This window comes from Syngnathus scovelli, chromosome 21 (genome assembly GCF_024217435.2).
Source record: "Syngnathus scovelli strain Florida chromosome 21, RoL_Ssco_1.2, whole genome shotgun sequence".
NCBI classification, from domain to species: domain Eukaryota; kingdom Metazoa; phylum Chordata; class Actinopteri; order Syngnathiformes; family Syngnathidae; genus Syngnathus; species Syngnathus scovelli.
The window spans coordinates 9,288,681-9,306,546 of record NC_090867.1 but is presented as its reverse complement, the minus strand read 5'-3'; the positions used below and the strand labels follow the sequence as shown (position 1 = coordinate 9,306,546).

Here is a 17,866-nt window from a genome sequence, read left to right as displayed (position 1 = left end):
GGCCGACATTTATTCATGTCAGAATAGTGAAGTCCTAATAACAATAAAATGATTGTGCTCTTTTTACCATCTGCCTCATAGCTGTGCTGGAAAAGCCCCTTGAGAAAAAGGCAGGACGCAACTACGGACCTCCCGGCAGCAGAAGGCTGATCTACTTTATCGATGACTTGAATATGCCTGAGGTGGATGCATATGGCACGGTTCAACCTCACACGCTAATACGTCAACATCTGGACTACAACCACTGGTATCCAATTTTTTTGTTCAATCGTTTTTTGATTTCTCCTCGGGACTTTTCAGCAAGTCTTACAAAAGCTATTGGTTTGTTACCCAGTTTAATTTCTAAGGTGCCAGTTTTCCCTTATACTAACACAGAAAGGGTTCATTGAGATAATAGAATGTCAGCAGCTGATGATTCCGAGGAACAGCCGCTGCAGTGAAAGCATATTTTTCCCCTCCTCTCTACATATGGCCATTTATGAAAATATGTAGATCTGCAGCTGATGATTATTTTGTGTTCTTCAAGGTATGACCGTAATAAACTCCTTTTGAAGGAAATACAACGTGTTCAGTATGTGTCCTGTATGAACCCCACGGCTGGAAGCTTTACCATCAATCCAAGGCTGCAGGTATTCGTACACACAGTTATGAGCGGTGGTTACATTTGAAATGCTGCGTTGCTTTTTTTTCTTGGGTCAGCTTAGGACATTTGATCCTCTTTCTCTCTGCAGCGCCACTTTTCAGTCATCGCCCTATCTTTCCCCGGAGCTGACGCCCTCGCGACCATATACACTTCAATTTTGTCGCAGCACCTGCAGAATGACGCTTTCCCAGCCGCCGTCCGGAAGAGCTGCCCCACCCTGGTCCAGTTATCGCTGGCTCTGCATCTGAGCGTTGCCTCCACTTTTCTCCCCACGGCAGTCAAGTTCCACTACATTTTCAACCTACGAGACCTCTCCAATATCTACCAGGTGACACCCAGAAAGCAAATACTGTATAGGATAGGGAATTATCCGGAAGAGAATGACTTTAAAAGAACAACCTCAGGTTAATCTATTCATCATAGAATGTCAGAGGTCGCCTTAAGAAATCACTCACCGCAGTAAAGTTATTCCACTCTCTATTTTTATGGCACCACTTCCCACATGGAAAAAGCCAAGCTAGTGTTACTAATTTTTCATTTAAATGATTATTGATTTAATGGCTTTGCCCCTAAAAGCCAGAAATAAGTCTGAAATATATAATGGATTTGCACTCGCACGGGTATTACTGATGACTTAATGTATTTAAAAAATATAATATCAGGGCAAGGAAGCTCAACAAGGGAGGCGCTTTCAGGGCAATATTTAAGTCAAAATATTCCACGCTTTCACGGAGGCCAGGCTCCTTGATTTAACACACTCCATTGTATAATTAATGCCTCAAGCCCCTTGGTTATAAGAACTTCAATTTTCATAAATCCACCTGGAATTTACCAAGATAGCTCAGGAGTCTTATTATGAGAATAGAATATATAGGTGCACTATTCCATAATTATCGCTTTAATCTTCCAATTAAAATATGGTGATGCAATATTATAATATATTCATGTATTCGACATTAATATATAGTATGTATATATGTCGGTATACTCATTTACCAAAAGTGCTGAGGAAAAGTCAATTGTGTCACCAAGCTGGAATTTAATAAAGATAAAATGAAATAAAAATAAACAGTAGGAATATCAAAAGTACCCAAAATATACCATCAAGAAAATATTCCAGCTTATTAAACTTGCAAATTAAATAGTAAAGTTAACTCTGATAATGAGTTCATAAGTTTTAAAGTTGACTATGGCAAACTTTGAGACTTGACATAATTAGCATCCCAAAGCTCAAGCCCTAATGACCCCACGAAAAGTTAAATGGTATATCGTTGAATGGCGTAGCGGGCCTGCGCCATGCAAGCCAACAACCACTAACACCGACTTGTTCCGAGTTTTTCTGTCATACAGGATCTTTGGACAGTCCTATTCTATTCTTTTCAGTCACTGTTGATTTATGATTAGACATTTTTCAACATACAGTAGAAGACATGAGACACGTATGCATATATCGAAACCAAAAAAATTCAGTTCTTAGTGACTTTCCAAAAACCCAGTACGTCTTCATCCTCTAGCTCAAATGCCTCTGGGCAGATAAGAAGAGGTTGGAACCCTCCTCGCTCAGCACTAATTGCCCACTCCAGAAAGTGTAGTACTCAATGAGTACAAAAGGCTGCCCTGGTGTCTTCAAGTGACCACTTTTGCCATTTCAGATGTTTGCCTCGGCTGAAATCATTAAGGGACTTTTTCCTCAAGTATAAGCATCTACTGAATATTGTTTATTGCTGGTGATGCAGCGTTATCCTCTCTTGCTTATTTACTTTCATATGATGATGATGATGATTAGTGCCCCATAAAAAAAAGAAGTCTTAACCAAACACACAAAATGAACAACAATCAAGTCTTTCAAGTCATCAGGTGTCAAATGCAGAGACTTAGTTTTTATCAAGTCATCAAATCAGTGATTCGAGTCGACTCAAGTCCGTGTCACGATGACTCTCTGCTTAATTAATTCCACAAGGCGAGATAAACAGTTTGACTGGGAACAAAGAGGTTTGTTTGCTCTCTGTCACAGCTATTGGTCATATCCCAAGCCTTATCTCCTCCACTTCAGCTCCTCAAACAGATGCGGTGCGAAAAAAGTATGAGAGATAATGTGTGGAGAGGCAACTGCGTTGTGGGAGTGGTCTCAGATCTGCTGTCAGGCGAGAAGGAAAGCAAAAAAAGAAACAGACATGTACACGCCTCGCCTGAATTCAAACCAGGATTTAGGAATCAAGGAAGGTAGAGGCTGAGAGCTTTCAGAACAGAGGGACAAAAAAAAGAAGTTCTCTGTTTTTCTTCGCGCTTTGACACTTGCTGTCATGTCTCGCTTACCACAGGACAATTCATTCTCCTGTTATTAAGAAAATGGTTTACTGTATTTGCTTGCAATATTTTGGAACGTCAACATGATCACACCCACAGTTGGTTGCTACTGCCGAAAACAAGCATATCATGAATCTGTTGTTCTTTTAGCCTTTATGTTTATTCAAATGCAAAAAACAAAGTACTTGGTATCTTTTTTTTTTCTTCACCTGACTACATCATTTCCAGCATAGAATTATGTGTTTTGCTCAGGGACACTTGGAAAGTGTGGGCTCTAGTTATTCACACCATTAGGCAGTGAAATGAAGCAGAAAAAAAAAGTCAAAGTATTGGATGATTCATATAATACTGGAGGAAAACATCTAGAGCTCAAGTAGTGGCAATCATTTCAGCTAAGTGTGAATTTTCAGTCTACACATTACCACACATAAACACACCATCCATCCATCCATCTGCCTTCAAAACAAAATAGATTGGGCATTCCTGAACTAGACAATCGTTAGCAATTAGCTCTTTGTGGGTAGTTGTCACAAATCTCTGCTCTCCATATGGATGCTTGACTTTTTTTTCCAATACCTGCTTGTTATCTTCAGACGCAGTCCTGCTAAAACAGTCAGATTAAGCCGAACTAAAGCGTTATTTATGCGGCTTTTCCGGCACGCCTGACTTTCAGTGGATTTCCCACCTTTTTTTGTGATTTAAATTGGAACGTAAGGCTAAGCTCCCCTTTTCTACCTTCCTGCCCAGGGCATTCTCTTCAGTACTTCTGAGTGTCTGAAAACCCCTGTGGACCTGCTGAAAATCTACCTGCACGAGTCCAATCGTGTCTACAAAGACAAGCTCGTTGAGGAGCAGGACTTCCAGGTCTTTGATAAGCTACAGGCAGACATGGTGAAAAAGTTTTTTGAGGTAAGTTTTTTTTTTTTTACAAACTCCTTGAAGGAAAGACAAGGGAGGGGAGGTCATTAGGCTACCTGCTCTGCGGCTTGGACCTTGACATCGGCTGAGCAACACCGAAGAACAGAGATGGGAGGAGTGAAAATAATACTCAAGGAATGGACGAGGGGGTGTCGAGCGAGAGGGCATTGTCGAGAATATTAATAAGTGTGGTATAGGGTTCTGGCTGTCAGGGCCTGTGCTGTCAAGCCCAACAAATTGGAAAACATTTTAATGGTTTTCTGTCCTCTGCTCGCCTCACTACACTCCTTGGGTCCATCACATGCACACTAGTCATACCACAATAAGGAACTTGACAGTATATGTGAACAAGCAGCCACATAAAGAGACAATGAAGCACTTTCAACCCGCTGGAAACAATAGTTGCAAATTATTTTATTTTTTTACCAGCAAATTCAAGAATGTCAATTTAGTATTATGTAAATGCGGTCTGCAATATAGATGTGAATTGGAATGATTGCACCAGAGGAAGTTGGCTGGCAGGGAAAACAAAACCTAATCTCTCCAGTGAAATATTCAGGGTCCAAATAGTTGGTGAAATGAAAATGAACTAGGTCACCCTCTGCGCCGCAGTGATATTCAGCTGTGCCCCTGTCCAAACTGTTTAAGCTTAACACTAATGTTATGCTGACAAGGGTCGTTTGTGTGTGCGCGCGCGCGGCCCTCCCTAAGGACATGCAGGAGAGTCTGGAAAAGACCCGGAAGATCAACCTGTACTGCCACTTTGCCCACGGCCTTGGGGAAGCCAAGTACATGCCCGTGGAATCCTGGAGCAGCCTCAGTAAAAACCTGCTGGAAGTACTGGACAGCTACAATGAGGTCAACGCCACGCTCAACTTGGTGCTGTTTGAGGATGCCATGGCTCACATGTGAGTGGAACATCACAGACCTCGGGGATAATACAAGGAGGCTCCGGAAAAAAAAAAAGAACAGAGATAAAGTGTTTCTGTCACTTTCTCAATTGTCTGTCAAAGAGATGGACTGGTTTTGCTGGTATTTTAAGATGGATAGGTCCATTTTGTTTTATAGAGTGTCAAAAGCCGAGGTATGGGGCTGTCACAAGTTATTTGCAACGGCTGACAAAAAAGACAACATGAACTAGAATGTCACTCGAGTGCCACTGAAGTTAAGTGGCTCATCAGAATCTGAACAAATACGCAGGAAAGAAATCCTTGAGCGGCATTTACTTGCTTCTTCCATCATTTCATAAAGTTTTGCGCAAGTAATAAATCTGCCATATGCTGATCACGCATGGATAGTTTGATGAACGATGTTTCTGTAAGGTTTGTTAAATACAGACGGTGGGAGCGCTAGGTATGAAAGTCAAATGAAATGAACAAAATGTTGCAATTCATTGTTCTCTTTTCCTTGATGAGTCAGATCTGTGTTCCTCCTCCTTACATTTTATCTTCCACTTCCACCCCTACACTCATCTGACAGTCTGCACCTCCCTCCCTCCCTCCACATGCAGCTGCCGTATAAATCGAATCCTGGAGTCTCCACGGGGTAACGCACTGCTAGTCGGAGTAGGCGGAAGTGGCAAGCAGAGTCTGACCCGACTGGCTGCATTTATCTCCAATCTGGAGGTTTTCCAAATCACCTTGAGGAAGGGTTACGCTATCACAGACCTCAAAGTAAGCAGAAACAAACCGAAGTCACCATTGAAATCGGAATGTCTCGCATGCATTTGAGTCATCTGGTTATGTGTAAGATCCAAGGAATTGGCGTTGGAATTATTTACATCGTCCTTCCAGTTAGATGTTTGGAATTTATGGCATCCCCGCTGCAAAACAAAAAAAAACCCAAAGAACCATAGAGCAGAATCTCATTAGAGTGTCACTCACCCAATCTGTGTTTTTCTCACCCAGAGTGACCTGGCATCGCTCTACATCAAAGCTGGCGTGAAGAATATTGGCACCGTTTTCTTAATGACTGATGCCCAAGTGGCAGATGAGAGGTTCCTCGTTCTGGTCAACGATCTGTTGGCGTCGGGTAACGGCAGGCTTCACTAATTACTATCTGTCACGTTTTACAGGGAGGGAAAGACTTTAGCTTAGCTATGACACGGCCAATATAATTGTGCTGCCATGTTACTGACTAGGTAGAGGCAGCAGAGAATGAAACAATGTTTTTTTCTGTTAGTTGGAAGTAGACAAGCAAAAGCTGTGGACATACAGAATTTCTTCTTTTCCAAGATGACAAGGCTTTGCTTGAAAAGGCACGGCATTTTGTGTTACCATAGTGTTCCTGGAAGTGACAATTCTCAGACAACCTATCTACACATTTCAATGAATCGTTTCGACTTCCTGGAGTCCAAATGTTTTAGCATAAGAAAAGAATGAAGCAAACAACAAGCAGCTGCTCTGAGAAAAAGACAGACCTCTCTCAAGGTTAAGCTGTTAACAAAAAAAACATGGAGGATGTGTCAATCCTCTAAAGGTTTGAAAATGTTTGTGTAGTCCTGAGAGCTAACTAGCCCAGAGAGAAGAAGCCACTGGTGAACAAAACAACAGCTCATGCCCTTGCCGATTTTACCCTTCTACTTGTATAGAAGTAAAGCATCTTTTCGATTGCCTTCCGATTACGGCCACTATCGAGAATAACTTGGAAACAATAGTTGCACTCATTTGCATCCTTTTATCATTCAAGGAGAGATCCCGGACTTGTTCCCAGACGATGAGGTGGAGAACATCATTGGCAGTGTGAGGCCGGAGGTACGCAGCTCCGGATTGATGGATACGAGAGAAAACTGCTGGAAGTTCTTCATCGACCGGGTTCGCAGGCAGCTCAAGGTGAACTAATCAGATAGTGGGACACGTACTGTACAAAGAACTGTGTGTTCTGTTACTGTGCATTTCACAACTAATGATCCAGAGAAAGTTGTTCTTAGTGGTTGTCCTCGGGGAAGGCGGAGGGGGGGCGGGGGTGGGGACGTCTGCTGTTAATTTGTCTCTCAGAACTTGCACCTCTTTTTGATCTCCATCTCCTCCCAATATAGCTTCAGTACGCTGCCTGTCACCTCGCACCCAATTTACGGTTGCAGAATAAAAAAAACATTTTCATAGATAGGTAAACGTCTGGCTTTAAGATGAAGCTCTCCCCAGACAATTTCCCCTTAATGATCTTTCAGAATGCTTTCATAGGCGGTGGGTCTATGTCATAAATCATTGGCGGGACTGCAAAAAAGATGCAGTTTAGCCGCAGATGATTTCACAAACGTTAAACCGTTTTGTTTCCCCTTGGGGACTGGAATTCGAGTGGGGGTTGCTCATCCTGTCGGTATTAGCGTGGAGCAGGCCCATCACCGGTCATCACCAGTCATCTCCACCTCTCCTGTCTCGCTCCCAGTGAGGGAATAAATGAGGAAGGCAATCCCACTTGTCAGACTGTAAAGACCAGATCTGTAACCATGTGAAATGATCTGTCTGAATACATGAGCGGAAGAGTCTAATTTAAGGTTTGAAAGAAGACACTTTGCAAAGAAATATGTATGGTGGTAGTTGCGTCATTGTAAGAACGTAATTATATTTTCAAAACAACACATTTATCTGTAGCTTAGACGCATTGAAGTGCATTTTTATTTGGTCTCGTTGGTAAATCTCTGGTAAGCGTCTTTGCTTGCGACCTTGACGAAAAATCAACATTGGAGGGAGGCGTGCGCAAAACCTGCCTAACCTCGGCTGCTCAATTGAGTGGCAGGCCTTAGTGTGTCAAACGCCTCCAATAATGCGGGATTTGTTTGCAGTTATCCGACTTGATGATGTTGAAATGGTGCTTTGAGTTTGCCTTCTGTGTGTTTGTTTCTGTGCGGAGCATCTGGTTGGGTCTCACAACAAGCCAGCTGTTAGTCTCCAATCATTCCAACATAGCCCAGAGCTCACCGCAATCTTTTAATTCACATGCCTGCCAGAGGGTGTGTTTGCTTAATGATGTCGCTACGAATAATTTATTCTGTTTCCCATTTTTCATGTTGATTGTAGAGAGTGCTTATCATTGGAGGATCATCCCCAGTGCGTGCGTGTGTGTGTGTGTGATTGGTAGGTGGCACTGTGTTTCTCCCCGGTTGGCAGTAAATTGAGGATTCGTAACAGGAAGTTCCCCGCCGTGGTCAACTGCACAGCTATCGACTGGTTCCACCAATGGCCACGGGAGGCGTTGGAGTCTGTCAGCCTCAGGTTCCTACAGGAAGTGGACAATATTGATGTAAGAGCTGTTCATATTCTGATATGAATTGCTTCCATTTCACTTGTGCTTTGTCCTAATATCTGCAGCCTCAAGTGAAGGATTCCGTCAGTAAATTCATGGCATATGTCCACATGAGTGTTAATCACACCTCAAAGGAGTACCTGGCCAATGAGCGTCGCTACAACTACACCACACCGAAATCTTTCCTAGAACAGATCGAACTGTATCGAAGTCTGCTGGGCCAGAGGAGTAAAGACCTCAGCAGCAAAATGGAGCGGCTGGAGAATGGCCTGCAGAGACTCAACAGCACCTCTGCTCAGGTAGTTTTACACTTTACCACATTGATTGACTCGTATTTTGGTAAAAAAAAAAAACAGATTTCAGCATCACCGTTTATGATTGTCGTTATGTTGCCGATAAAGTGAGTTTGGACTTCATCCCTATGATCACTAAAACACGGACGTTTAAGAGCACCTCAGATAACAGAGCTTGATATTGTCAACTTCTACAGCTCCTGATCAATTTTTCGACATCATAAAAATATGAAAATCAATACACACTTTGCTTTGAGGCCGATTCGCTTTTGCTGCAGACCAAAAACATTTTGACATCAAAAGATGCATATGAAGGATCAACATTTAGGCTTTTTTTTTTTATGTCATAAACAGCTGTGTGACAATCTTTAGTATAATGTTTATACACAGGGAAAAAAAAATGCCTTGCTGTTCCAGGCCAGTTAAAGGGAGCTGGGGTAATTTAACATCATTAAATATCTTCAGAGGAAGAAATGATGACTGCATCTTATCGACAACATTATGTGCACAACTGTGAATACCGCATTGTGCTAAAGAGCAAAGAGGCAGGTTTCACTCATTAGAAAGATTTCCATGCATGCATTATATTTTATGGGAAAGGCTACCAGAAACCAGTCTTTGTCTAAAAATAAAAAAGTTACAGCCTCCAAAATTGTTTCCTCAGCAGAAAGCTGTTAGCCTCTGCTATGGTTCACACATGCATATTAATTATACCTATAAAAAAATGCATCTTTAATTTTTGATCAAATGTTTATCAACTCAGCATTTTTGCAGGAGAGATAATCCAGCCAGTACTGTGTGTAACACTAGAGAGTTCTTTATTTACAGTATATGCCTTGTACAGTTTGCACTTGCACACACACACACACACATATTTGATGGTTTGTTAATGGAGAAGCCTTGTAATTAGAGAGCAGACTCTTTGCAATAGCAAGGCGCCATTAATGCACACTGTGCTTGTTGATGCATCCATACTACCATAAGCAGTGTTATTTAACATTCAGTGCAGGAGGTTGTGCAGCTCACCAGGGGCTGCTGTGGTCATGATAAACAAGGGCCAGTAGGGTTAAAAAGAACACTTCAGGACATGCTGTGTTAGCTGTGATTCATTCATTCCACAGAGAACATTACTTTTGTCTTTTGCTATGTTTATATGGCTCTTTTTGTTTTGTGTTGTTGTTGTTGCATTCATTGGCTATTCACATGCAAACAAGAAACGATTCAATAAGACTTAAAAGTAGTTTGCGACTATAAACCTTTTTTAAGTTTCATATCATCCATATGTGTGTCCTCGTTGTGGCCGATTCTAGCTGACTTTTCCAGGCTTCGTACACACGGAACTGGCTCCTCAGTATGGGGCATCCATCTTCATTGACTGGTTGCGATGTGACAGAAACACAAGACGCGGGCTCAATACACACTCAATAAACCAATGAAGAGAACCTATCTATACAAATTCACCACACAAGTACACTATCCATAAAAAAAAAGCATAAGTGTGGTGCAAGAACAGCATCAAAGGAGAGAAGACTTTTATTTTAAATTTTATTCCAGACGTATTTATGTGAAGTCTAGAAAAACTGGATTATTTATTTAATTTTTAATGAAATTTTAAGTGAAATCCTGAGATTATTTTTTTTAGGTGAAAATAAGGTAGTTATTGTTTTTAATAAAAACGTATTTTATTCTGAAATGTTACTATTAAAGATGCACCTCTAATTAGGTAAGGTGTCAAAATCGCCTTGTCGCCATTTGCTGAATGTAACCATTAAAGTAATTCGCAATCGCACTGAATTACTTTTAAAATCAAGTAACCAGTAAAGTAACTTTGAAAAAGAAATCATCAGTAAAGCAACTTACCATTTTAAGGTACCTGTGGTGACACTGATTAGGAAAAGGCATAAAGTGTGACTTAATCAGTGACAGGGAACTTGTCACATAGAGGTTTATGGGCTATTAACGCAGAACCAATTATAAAAAAAGAATAGATATAATACTGGCCCCAACCTTTTGGAGCCTGGAGATGCAGGCACTGCAAAGCAGCCATCTTTCAAAACAAAACAAATGTGAGAATGTTACATTCAAAACAACAACATCACTTGAAGGCTGCTGTTCTTGACAATGCATCTCCAGTGAAGACTTCATTATTGATTCAAGTGAGACACATTAGTTCCATAACTGCATTTCTCAACCCAAATATACTCAGGTTAGACTAACACAAGAGAAGACAAGCTGCTGGTGTGAATGTTATTTACTTGCCATGCAGATTAGCGTGTTTTCATTGGCAACTCTGCGACTAGGGATTGTTTTGACAGCAGTGTAGCCGGTAGGTGAACTGTTTCAAAGATGGAAAGAAACAAAAACTGCAGGGTTTTTTTTTCTTCTTTTTCTAGATTGCCCTTGTTTTGCCAGTTAATTCACTGGAGAGGCAATAGGAAGAAAACAAGGTAATCAGGTAGATAAGAAAAAGAAATAGAAGCATACGTTACCAAAATAAATGGACTAAAGAATCAGCCCAGAGTCAGCTAGGATGGACACCAACTTTCCATCAACAGCAGATGCAGTAGCAAATAAAGGAATTCATGCATTTCCATCATGGAGACAATAAAGAGCTGAAATTAGCAGGTCAAAATGGCTGGCTGATGAACCGCTTGCGCTCTGATAAAAATCATCTGGAATTTCATTTTATTACAAAGTGCAGGTGTTGCTTACTAAGTGACCATTTAGTGGAGCAGTCGATGGCTCCTTACAAGGAATGCAGAAATGAAAGCTGCTTGTACATAGCTGCTTGTTAAAAGTGGAGGGAGGCTTAAATTCTATAGTACACAAACAACAGAGAGCCCAGCCCGCTTACATACCATATTGACTCTAACCCATTCCATGCGCCAATTAGTTGGGCCCTGCTTCCCCACGCAACGCAACGCAATCCCCCACCTCCCTTTGCTCTTTCCCCCCAGCCTATTCATCATGTTGATGGCTCACTTGGTGCTCTTCTAATGTTTGACTGAATCCATTGCATCCACTGTCACAATCTGAAAAGGCTGTCTCGCCCGCGGCCTGATTTCCTGTTTTTTAATTAGCTGAAAGACAAGCATGAAAAACAGCCTGTTTTTATTTCCCCGGTGCAGCATTTTGATAGAGTCAGATGGCGATGCAAGTCTTATTTGTCCACAAGTTATGAGGAATTTGGAATACTCTTAATTTCTCCTTACAGCTATCTTTGGTCTGAGAGTGCATGTCGATCACATATTTTCTTCCAGATATGCATGCCATTCATTCATTCCTATCTTTTCGTTGATCTTCTTGGCAAGAATAAGATGGGTTCTAGTATGCGCTTAAAGGTCACATGCGTGGTGTCGAGCCAAATCCTGCAGGGCACAAAATGTTATCCGCAAAGGGTGAGGCCCCTTTGTAAGCTCATTTGTCCAGCCCGGCTAAAATGCCAAATAGTCTTTTGTTACATCGGGAGATTTGGCCGGATAGTTCCGTTTCTATCATGTTAGACTTTGCATCCAAGTCAAAAGAAAACGACCACTCTGTCAAACAATATCGATTCAATTTCACCATACTAATAACTCCAAAGAATGATGCATGTATTTACATGGATTTACATGAAATGGCATGGCAGTGTCATAAATTGTCAAATCCTGAGGGCTGAAATTATTCGTGGGCACACCACAAGGGATGGTCATTTACATTTTCAACAGGGAGATGGAGGGAATCCCCTCCCTGAATGTTCTGGATTCCTGTTAACATGCCAATGTTTTTCCAAGTGGAATAATAGAAAGTCAAGGTATGAATAATTTCCACTCCAGAGTCCATTTGCAACAGGGATAGACCAACGGTTAAATTCATAATTGTTGACAGTACATTCTCCTCAAAGGTATTGGAACAGTAAGGTCTTCAAAAGATGTTATTCAATTTTGCTTTCGACAAGAACGGTGGGAATAGCGTTTATCTATTCCAAGCTGTCTGCTAGCTATCAGCTGGAGTTTCAGCTAATCTCCACTCCTGATCTCCACCCTTCCACCTTTCATCATCATGATAGGTTGATGACCTCAAGGCCAAGCTGGCAGCTCAAGAAGTAGAGCTCAAGCAGAAGAACGAGGATGCTGACAAGTTGATCCAGGCAAGGACGTAACTTACTTTTGGAGCTACTTTTGGAACCTCTGCCCGGCTCATGCAATGTGTTGGTCCTCAGGTGGTTGGAGTGGAAACTGAGAAAGTATCCAAGGAGAAAGCGGTGGCTGACGATGAAGAGAAAAAAGTGGCGGCCATGGCTGTTTTTGTCCGTGGCAAACAAAAAGACTGCGAAGAGGACTTGGCCAAGGCTGAACCAGCTCTCGTCGCTGCACAGGATGCACTCAACACTCTCAACAAAGTGTGTCACCCTTCTTTCAAATTTCAAAAGATCACATTTTGATTTTGATTTGACTCTGCACACAGGAAATAACAATTACTGTTGCTCACAAGTCTTCCAGTTGAGAAGAAAGACTATTGAACGTTAGCTTTGTGTTCTCTATGCTGGCATTTGAGTTCATCCCCCTGAAAGCCATATAGGTTTATGTGGCGCCTGTGGGATTTTTAAAAACACCCTTTACATTTAGAAGGTTGGCTCTGTTCAAACAACCAGAACAGACAGTTCAATCACTGCTCTCCCAAGCTCTGTAAAATGTCCTAATTTGAATTCTCTGTTGTCTTCTCAAAGTCATTGCAGGTTAATCCCCTTCTTTACTTTTTTCCCTTATTTCCCCCAAGTAGACCAGTCAGACAATTCATGGCTCCTTAATTATACAATGATTCCATCTATTTTTTTTTCCGCCCCCCCCCCCCCCCACTTTAGAACAACTTGACAGAGTTAAAGTCATTTGGCTCTCCAGTGGCAGCGGTTACCAATGTCACAGCGGCCGTCATGGTTTTAATGTCGCCCGGCGGCAAAGTCCCAAAGGATCGGAGTTGGAAGGCCGCTAAGGTGATGATGGCCAAAGTGGATACATTCCTTGATTCTCTCATCCATTTCAAAAAGGAAAGCATCCCGGAGACTTGTCTGAATGCCATTCAGCCTTATTTGCAGGTGAGTCATTTTTAATAATGCTATATGTAGGTCAATAGAGTAAATCAAGCCTCTGATCAAAGTGTTTAATAAGTGTGTATGTCTTGAAATCCTTCAGGATCCAGAGTTCCAGCCAGAACTGATTGCCTCAAAGTCAAACGCAGCAGCGGGCCTTTGCTCCTGGGTTTTGAACATAGTCAAATTCTACAAAGTATACTGCGAAGTAGAGCCCAAGCGACACGCTTTGAGTAAAGCCAACGCCGAACTAGCTGCTGCGCAAGGGAAGCTCGCCACCATCAAAAACAAGATCAATGTAAGACACCTGACACAAATAAGAAATCAAATCAAGATTTCAATCGCAGAAATCCAGAGCCTAAATGGCTTACAGATGATTTGACGTTTTTTTTATAGCCACTCAGTAGAGCAAACCTGCATAAATATTCCGCTAGCTACATGAACGGGGATGAACCCTGTGGATCTATGAAATAATAAGAATTTGATTCCACCGAAATGAAACAAAAACAACCCGAGGCAATAAAGCAAAGAAACAATTTCAGGGCCTGAATTATTTGATCACGCTTTGAGTGACAGTTGACACATGAGCTCAGCCGCTAATTATATACTTCCCAGCATTTCATCAATACAAAGCTTGGCCAAGTGCTATTTAGGCTTTTACTGTTCATTAATCAAAACTCAATCCATCAGCCTAAAACCCCTATTGATAATAGCAGCTGTAAATAATTGTTTCTCAGCGGCGCTTGACATTCAGCGCCCGCCCGCCCGCCCGGCCGGTCGGTCGGCCGGCCGGCTGACGAGCCCCAGCAGAGCGTGACGCTCTGAGCGGCCTGGGATGGATGGATGCTGCGGCACTATCTGCAGCTTGCGTCAAATCCTGCAGCGTTTGCAGTGACGATTGTTAATAAGATCCAGCGTGACTTCTGTTTGTCATTTCTCAGCCCCCCCCCACCCCTGTCAGATCATTTGGGCTAAAAAGAGAGTACAGAGGGAATAAGCAATCCACAAACTAATCTCCTGAACCAGTGTGCCTACACCGAATAATCCTGTTTGTCCTTGTGCTAATTGCCTCAACGTGACAAATAAATCCATTGCGGACAGAGTGATGAATTTTACCCAACTTTTCACTCGCTTCCTACTTTGTGTCACATACAGACTGTTTGTCTCTGTATGTCTGTGCAGTACTAATAAATGACAATGAGTGTTCTTCGTGTGTGTGTGTGTGTGTGTACCAGCACCTTAATGAGAACCTGGCCAAGCTTACGGCCAAGTTTGAGAAAGCAACTGCAGCCAAACTCAAGTGCCAACAGGAAGCAGAATCGACTGCCCACACTATTTCCTTGGCAAACCGCCTGGTGAGCATATCCTTTTTGCTCCATGCGTAGCTCTGCACAATAAGGATGCAAATTGATCCAATCAGTTAGTCGGTGTGAATGTGAGGAAAGTGGCAGCCCGGTATATAGTACAGTTCCATTTCCACTGAGCAGAATAGTTTGCTACTTGGAGAGCCGTTATAATTTGATTTAAGATTCGGAATAATTGTGTCGTTTACAGTATCACTTCACATTTGTTTAAATCAGGGGTGTCAAACTCTGGCCCGTAGTGTAATTATATTTGGCCCATCAAGACAAATTGACTTTGTGTCAATACTAAAATTGCAAATTGTCAAAATAGAGATGTTTTTCTCGTATCTGATTTCAAAAGTAGTTTGTTGTGTAGCCTATACTGTACAAGTTTTTTTTTTTGCTCCATTTCTGCTCTTTCCTCATCCCCCATTTTCTCGATATACAATGTGTCAGGCCATTCCTACACAAATGTGAATTAATCCTTCTGCATACAAACAAGATAGTACACGCGTACGCACGCTGTCTCCTTCTCAAATGCAAATCCATATGTTTGGTATCTCACATATGCATAATATGTAATTCTGCTGACTGGACCGAAACAAACAAGAGGACTGTTTACGCTGTTAATCTAAATTATTATTTGGGAGCAGAATGCCTGACAGCTGCAATAATAGGAGACTGTTTTTTCTTGTCTTGGCAGTCGCTGGTAAATATCAATGCAAATGTTGCCAACATGCTGAAGTGTGCACTGTTTGTGTGATGTATGCTGGAGAAGTTAGTGTGACGCCCAAGGGCAGCGTCACTTAAGTTTGGAAAAGCTAAGATATTAAGTTGAATATTGTTGATCCCTGGAGGAGAATGGCATCACTGCCGCAGTAAAGAGTAAAGGTGTTGTTACATGAGCAGAGAGGCAGTAAAGGATATAACAGCCTATTAAAAGTGGACCTGAAGGTGGCAAACTTGTTTGTGAGGATATTTTTTCTTCTCTTCCTTGTGTGCTAGAGACCACAGATTAATTTATATCAGAAATCACACTCAAACCCTTTGGGAATATTGTCACAATGTATCTTGGATTGCAGGTGGGAGGGCTGGCGTCAGAGAATGTGCGCTGGGCAGACGCGATTGAAAGTTTCCGAAAGCAGGAAAGAACTCTGTGCGGGGATGTCCTCCTCATCACCGCTTTCATCTCCTACCTGGGCTATTTCACCAAACGCTACAGGTTGCAACTCATGGCTGAAACCTGGAGGCCTTACCTGAGTCAGCTGACGGTGGGTAGCGATTGCGCAATATCCTTGTATTCTATTAAAAAAAAAATGTTTTTTCAAATTCTTGCCTTTAAGCAATTGTTTACTGAAGATCATACAAAAATAGCCAGGTTACATAAATCGTGTTGCTCCCCTTTCACAAGTGGCTCCATCTCCCACTCAAGTGCACAATTTCAATCATCCGGGTAACCCATCCACCTCCAGGGGTGACCTTCCCTAAGAGCCAAGCCATTGATAGCTTGATGGCTAACCATCTCACTTTTGACAACAATGCACAAGGTCACACTTTTTCTAAAATTTGCTTAAAAGGTTCCCATCCCAGTAACACCTGGATTGGACCCATTAACCATGCTCACGGATGATGCTGACATTGCCACGTGGCAGAATGAAGGACTACCTGCAGACAGGATGTCCACTGAGAATGCCACCATTCTTACTTCCTGTCAGCGCTGGCCCCTCATGGTGGACCCTCAACTGCAGGGAATCAAGTGGATTAAAACCAAATACGGGGAACGTTTGCATGTCATCCGCATTGGACAGCGAGGGTAAGTTCCCGTCCACTGAAATGAGGAAATGTCATTTTGTCTTTTAACTTCATTTATTTTGAAAGGTACTTGGATGTCATCGAGAGAGCACTGGCACAGGGCGATGTTGTCCTGATAGAAAATTTGGAAGAAAACTTGGATCCTGTTCTTGGACCTCTACTGGGGAGAGAAACCATTAAAAAGGGCAGGTAGGAAAACTTTGAAATATTTTGAAGGCACAAAAATCTACATTGGTCGAAGGAGGCCATTTTAAACACGGTTGTGAATTGTTATATTTGGACTTCACATCCCAGCCCGTTAGCTTTTCGTTTTGACAGTGAAAATATCAAGATGAGTAGTAACATCAGGGTCTTAGAAAAAGGACGTGCATTTTTGTTTTACTGCCTGGCTAAGGGTCATTGTATTTTCATCTCCTGGGCTGTAAAACATAGACTGTTACTTACCCTATTGTTTAAATGCCAAGGACATCTTAAAAGGACTTGATATGAGTCGCATTTCACAAGCTTTAATTTAGCACTTTTTTGAAACAGGTATATAAAGATTGGCGACAGGGAGTGCGAGTACCAGCCGAGCTTCCGCCTCATTCTGCACACCAAACTTGCCAGCCCTCATTATCAGCCCGAGCTGCAAGCTCAGTGCACTTTGATCAATTTCACAGTGACAAGAGATGGCTTGGAAGACCAGCTGTTGGCAGCTGTGGTTAGCATGGAGAGACCTGATCTGGAGGAGCTGAAGGTGAGCTTGCCGAAAAACACTGTCTGATCAAACCATCCAACTGCAAAGTGGTGTTTACAAGCCAGCACTAATATGAAAACTGTCACATCCACCTAAGAGTGCTTAGACATGAAAGTGCTACCTGTCACAGTTTCCAGGAGCTATCAGAGAACTCAAAAGTGGCTCCACTCTGTCATCATACTGTATGCTTTGTGGCGATGAAAAGTAACATTTGGAGAGGGGCTCCGAGGTCCTCCTCAAAGCAGACGTAGAACTCCTGCTCATCATTACCCAACTTTAAACTCATTCATCAACAACGGTATCAAACATCACAAGGCACTACAGGTCCAGTCGCTTTGATTGTTCAACTTTCAGATGGTGCCTTTGATTAGTAGCTCACAAAGCACTTCTGTGATCATTATTGGGACACGAGTCTCTCGCTTAGCCGACCGATGCTTGTTGATTGTTATTATTTTTTATGGTGGTTCAAATGCGAGCCGAGCTAATTAATTTAGAGCTGCA

General features: G+C 42.2%; 1 protein-coding gene across 1 annotated transcript in view; it reads left to right on the top strand.

Moving 5' to 3' along the window:
* dnah9 (dynein, axonemal, heavy chain 9) overlaps positions 1-17,866 on the top strand; it is a 64,565-nt gene that overhangs the window by 25,710 nt on the left and 20,989 nt on the right. Inside the window, 19 exon segments of the mRNA XM_049759658.2 lie at positions 82-247; positions 527-629; positions 732-971; positions 3,698-3,859; positions 4,580-4,776; positions 5,379-5,541; positions 5,776-5,899; positions 6,557-6,699; positions 7,949-8,110; positions 8,179-8,412; positions 12,455-12,535; positions 12,608-12,787; positions 13,250-13,480; positions 13,578-13,772; positions 14,710-14,829; positions 15,900-16,088; positions 16,395-16,630; positions 16,696-16,818; positions 17,161-17,365. Coding sequence (XP_049615615.1) covers positions 82-247; positions 527-629; positions 732-971; positions 3,698-3,859; positions 4,580-4,776; positions 5,379-5,541; positions 5,776-5,899; positions 6,557-6,699; positions 7,949-8,110; positions 8,179-8,412; positions 12,455-12,535; positions 12,608-12,787; positions 13,250-13,480; positions 13,578-13,772; positions 14,710-14,829; positions 15,900-16,088; positions 16,395-16,630; positions 16,696-16,818; positions 17,161-17,365 — 3,254 coding nt within the window.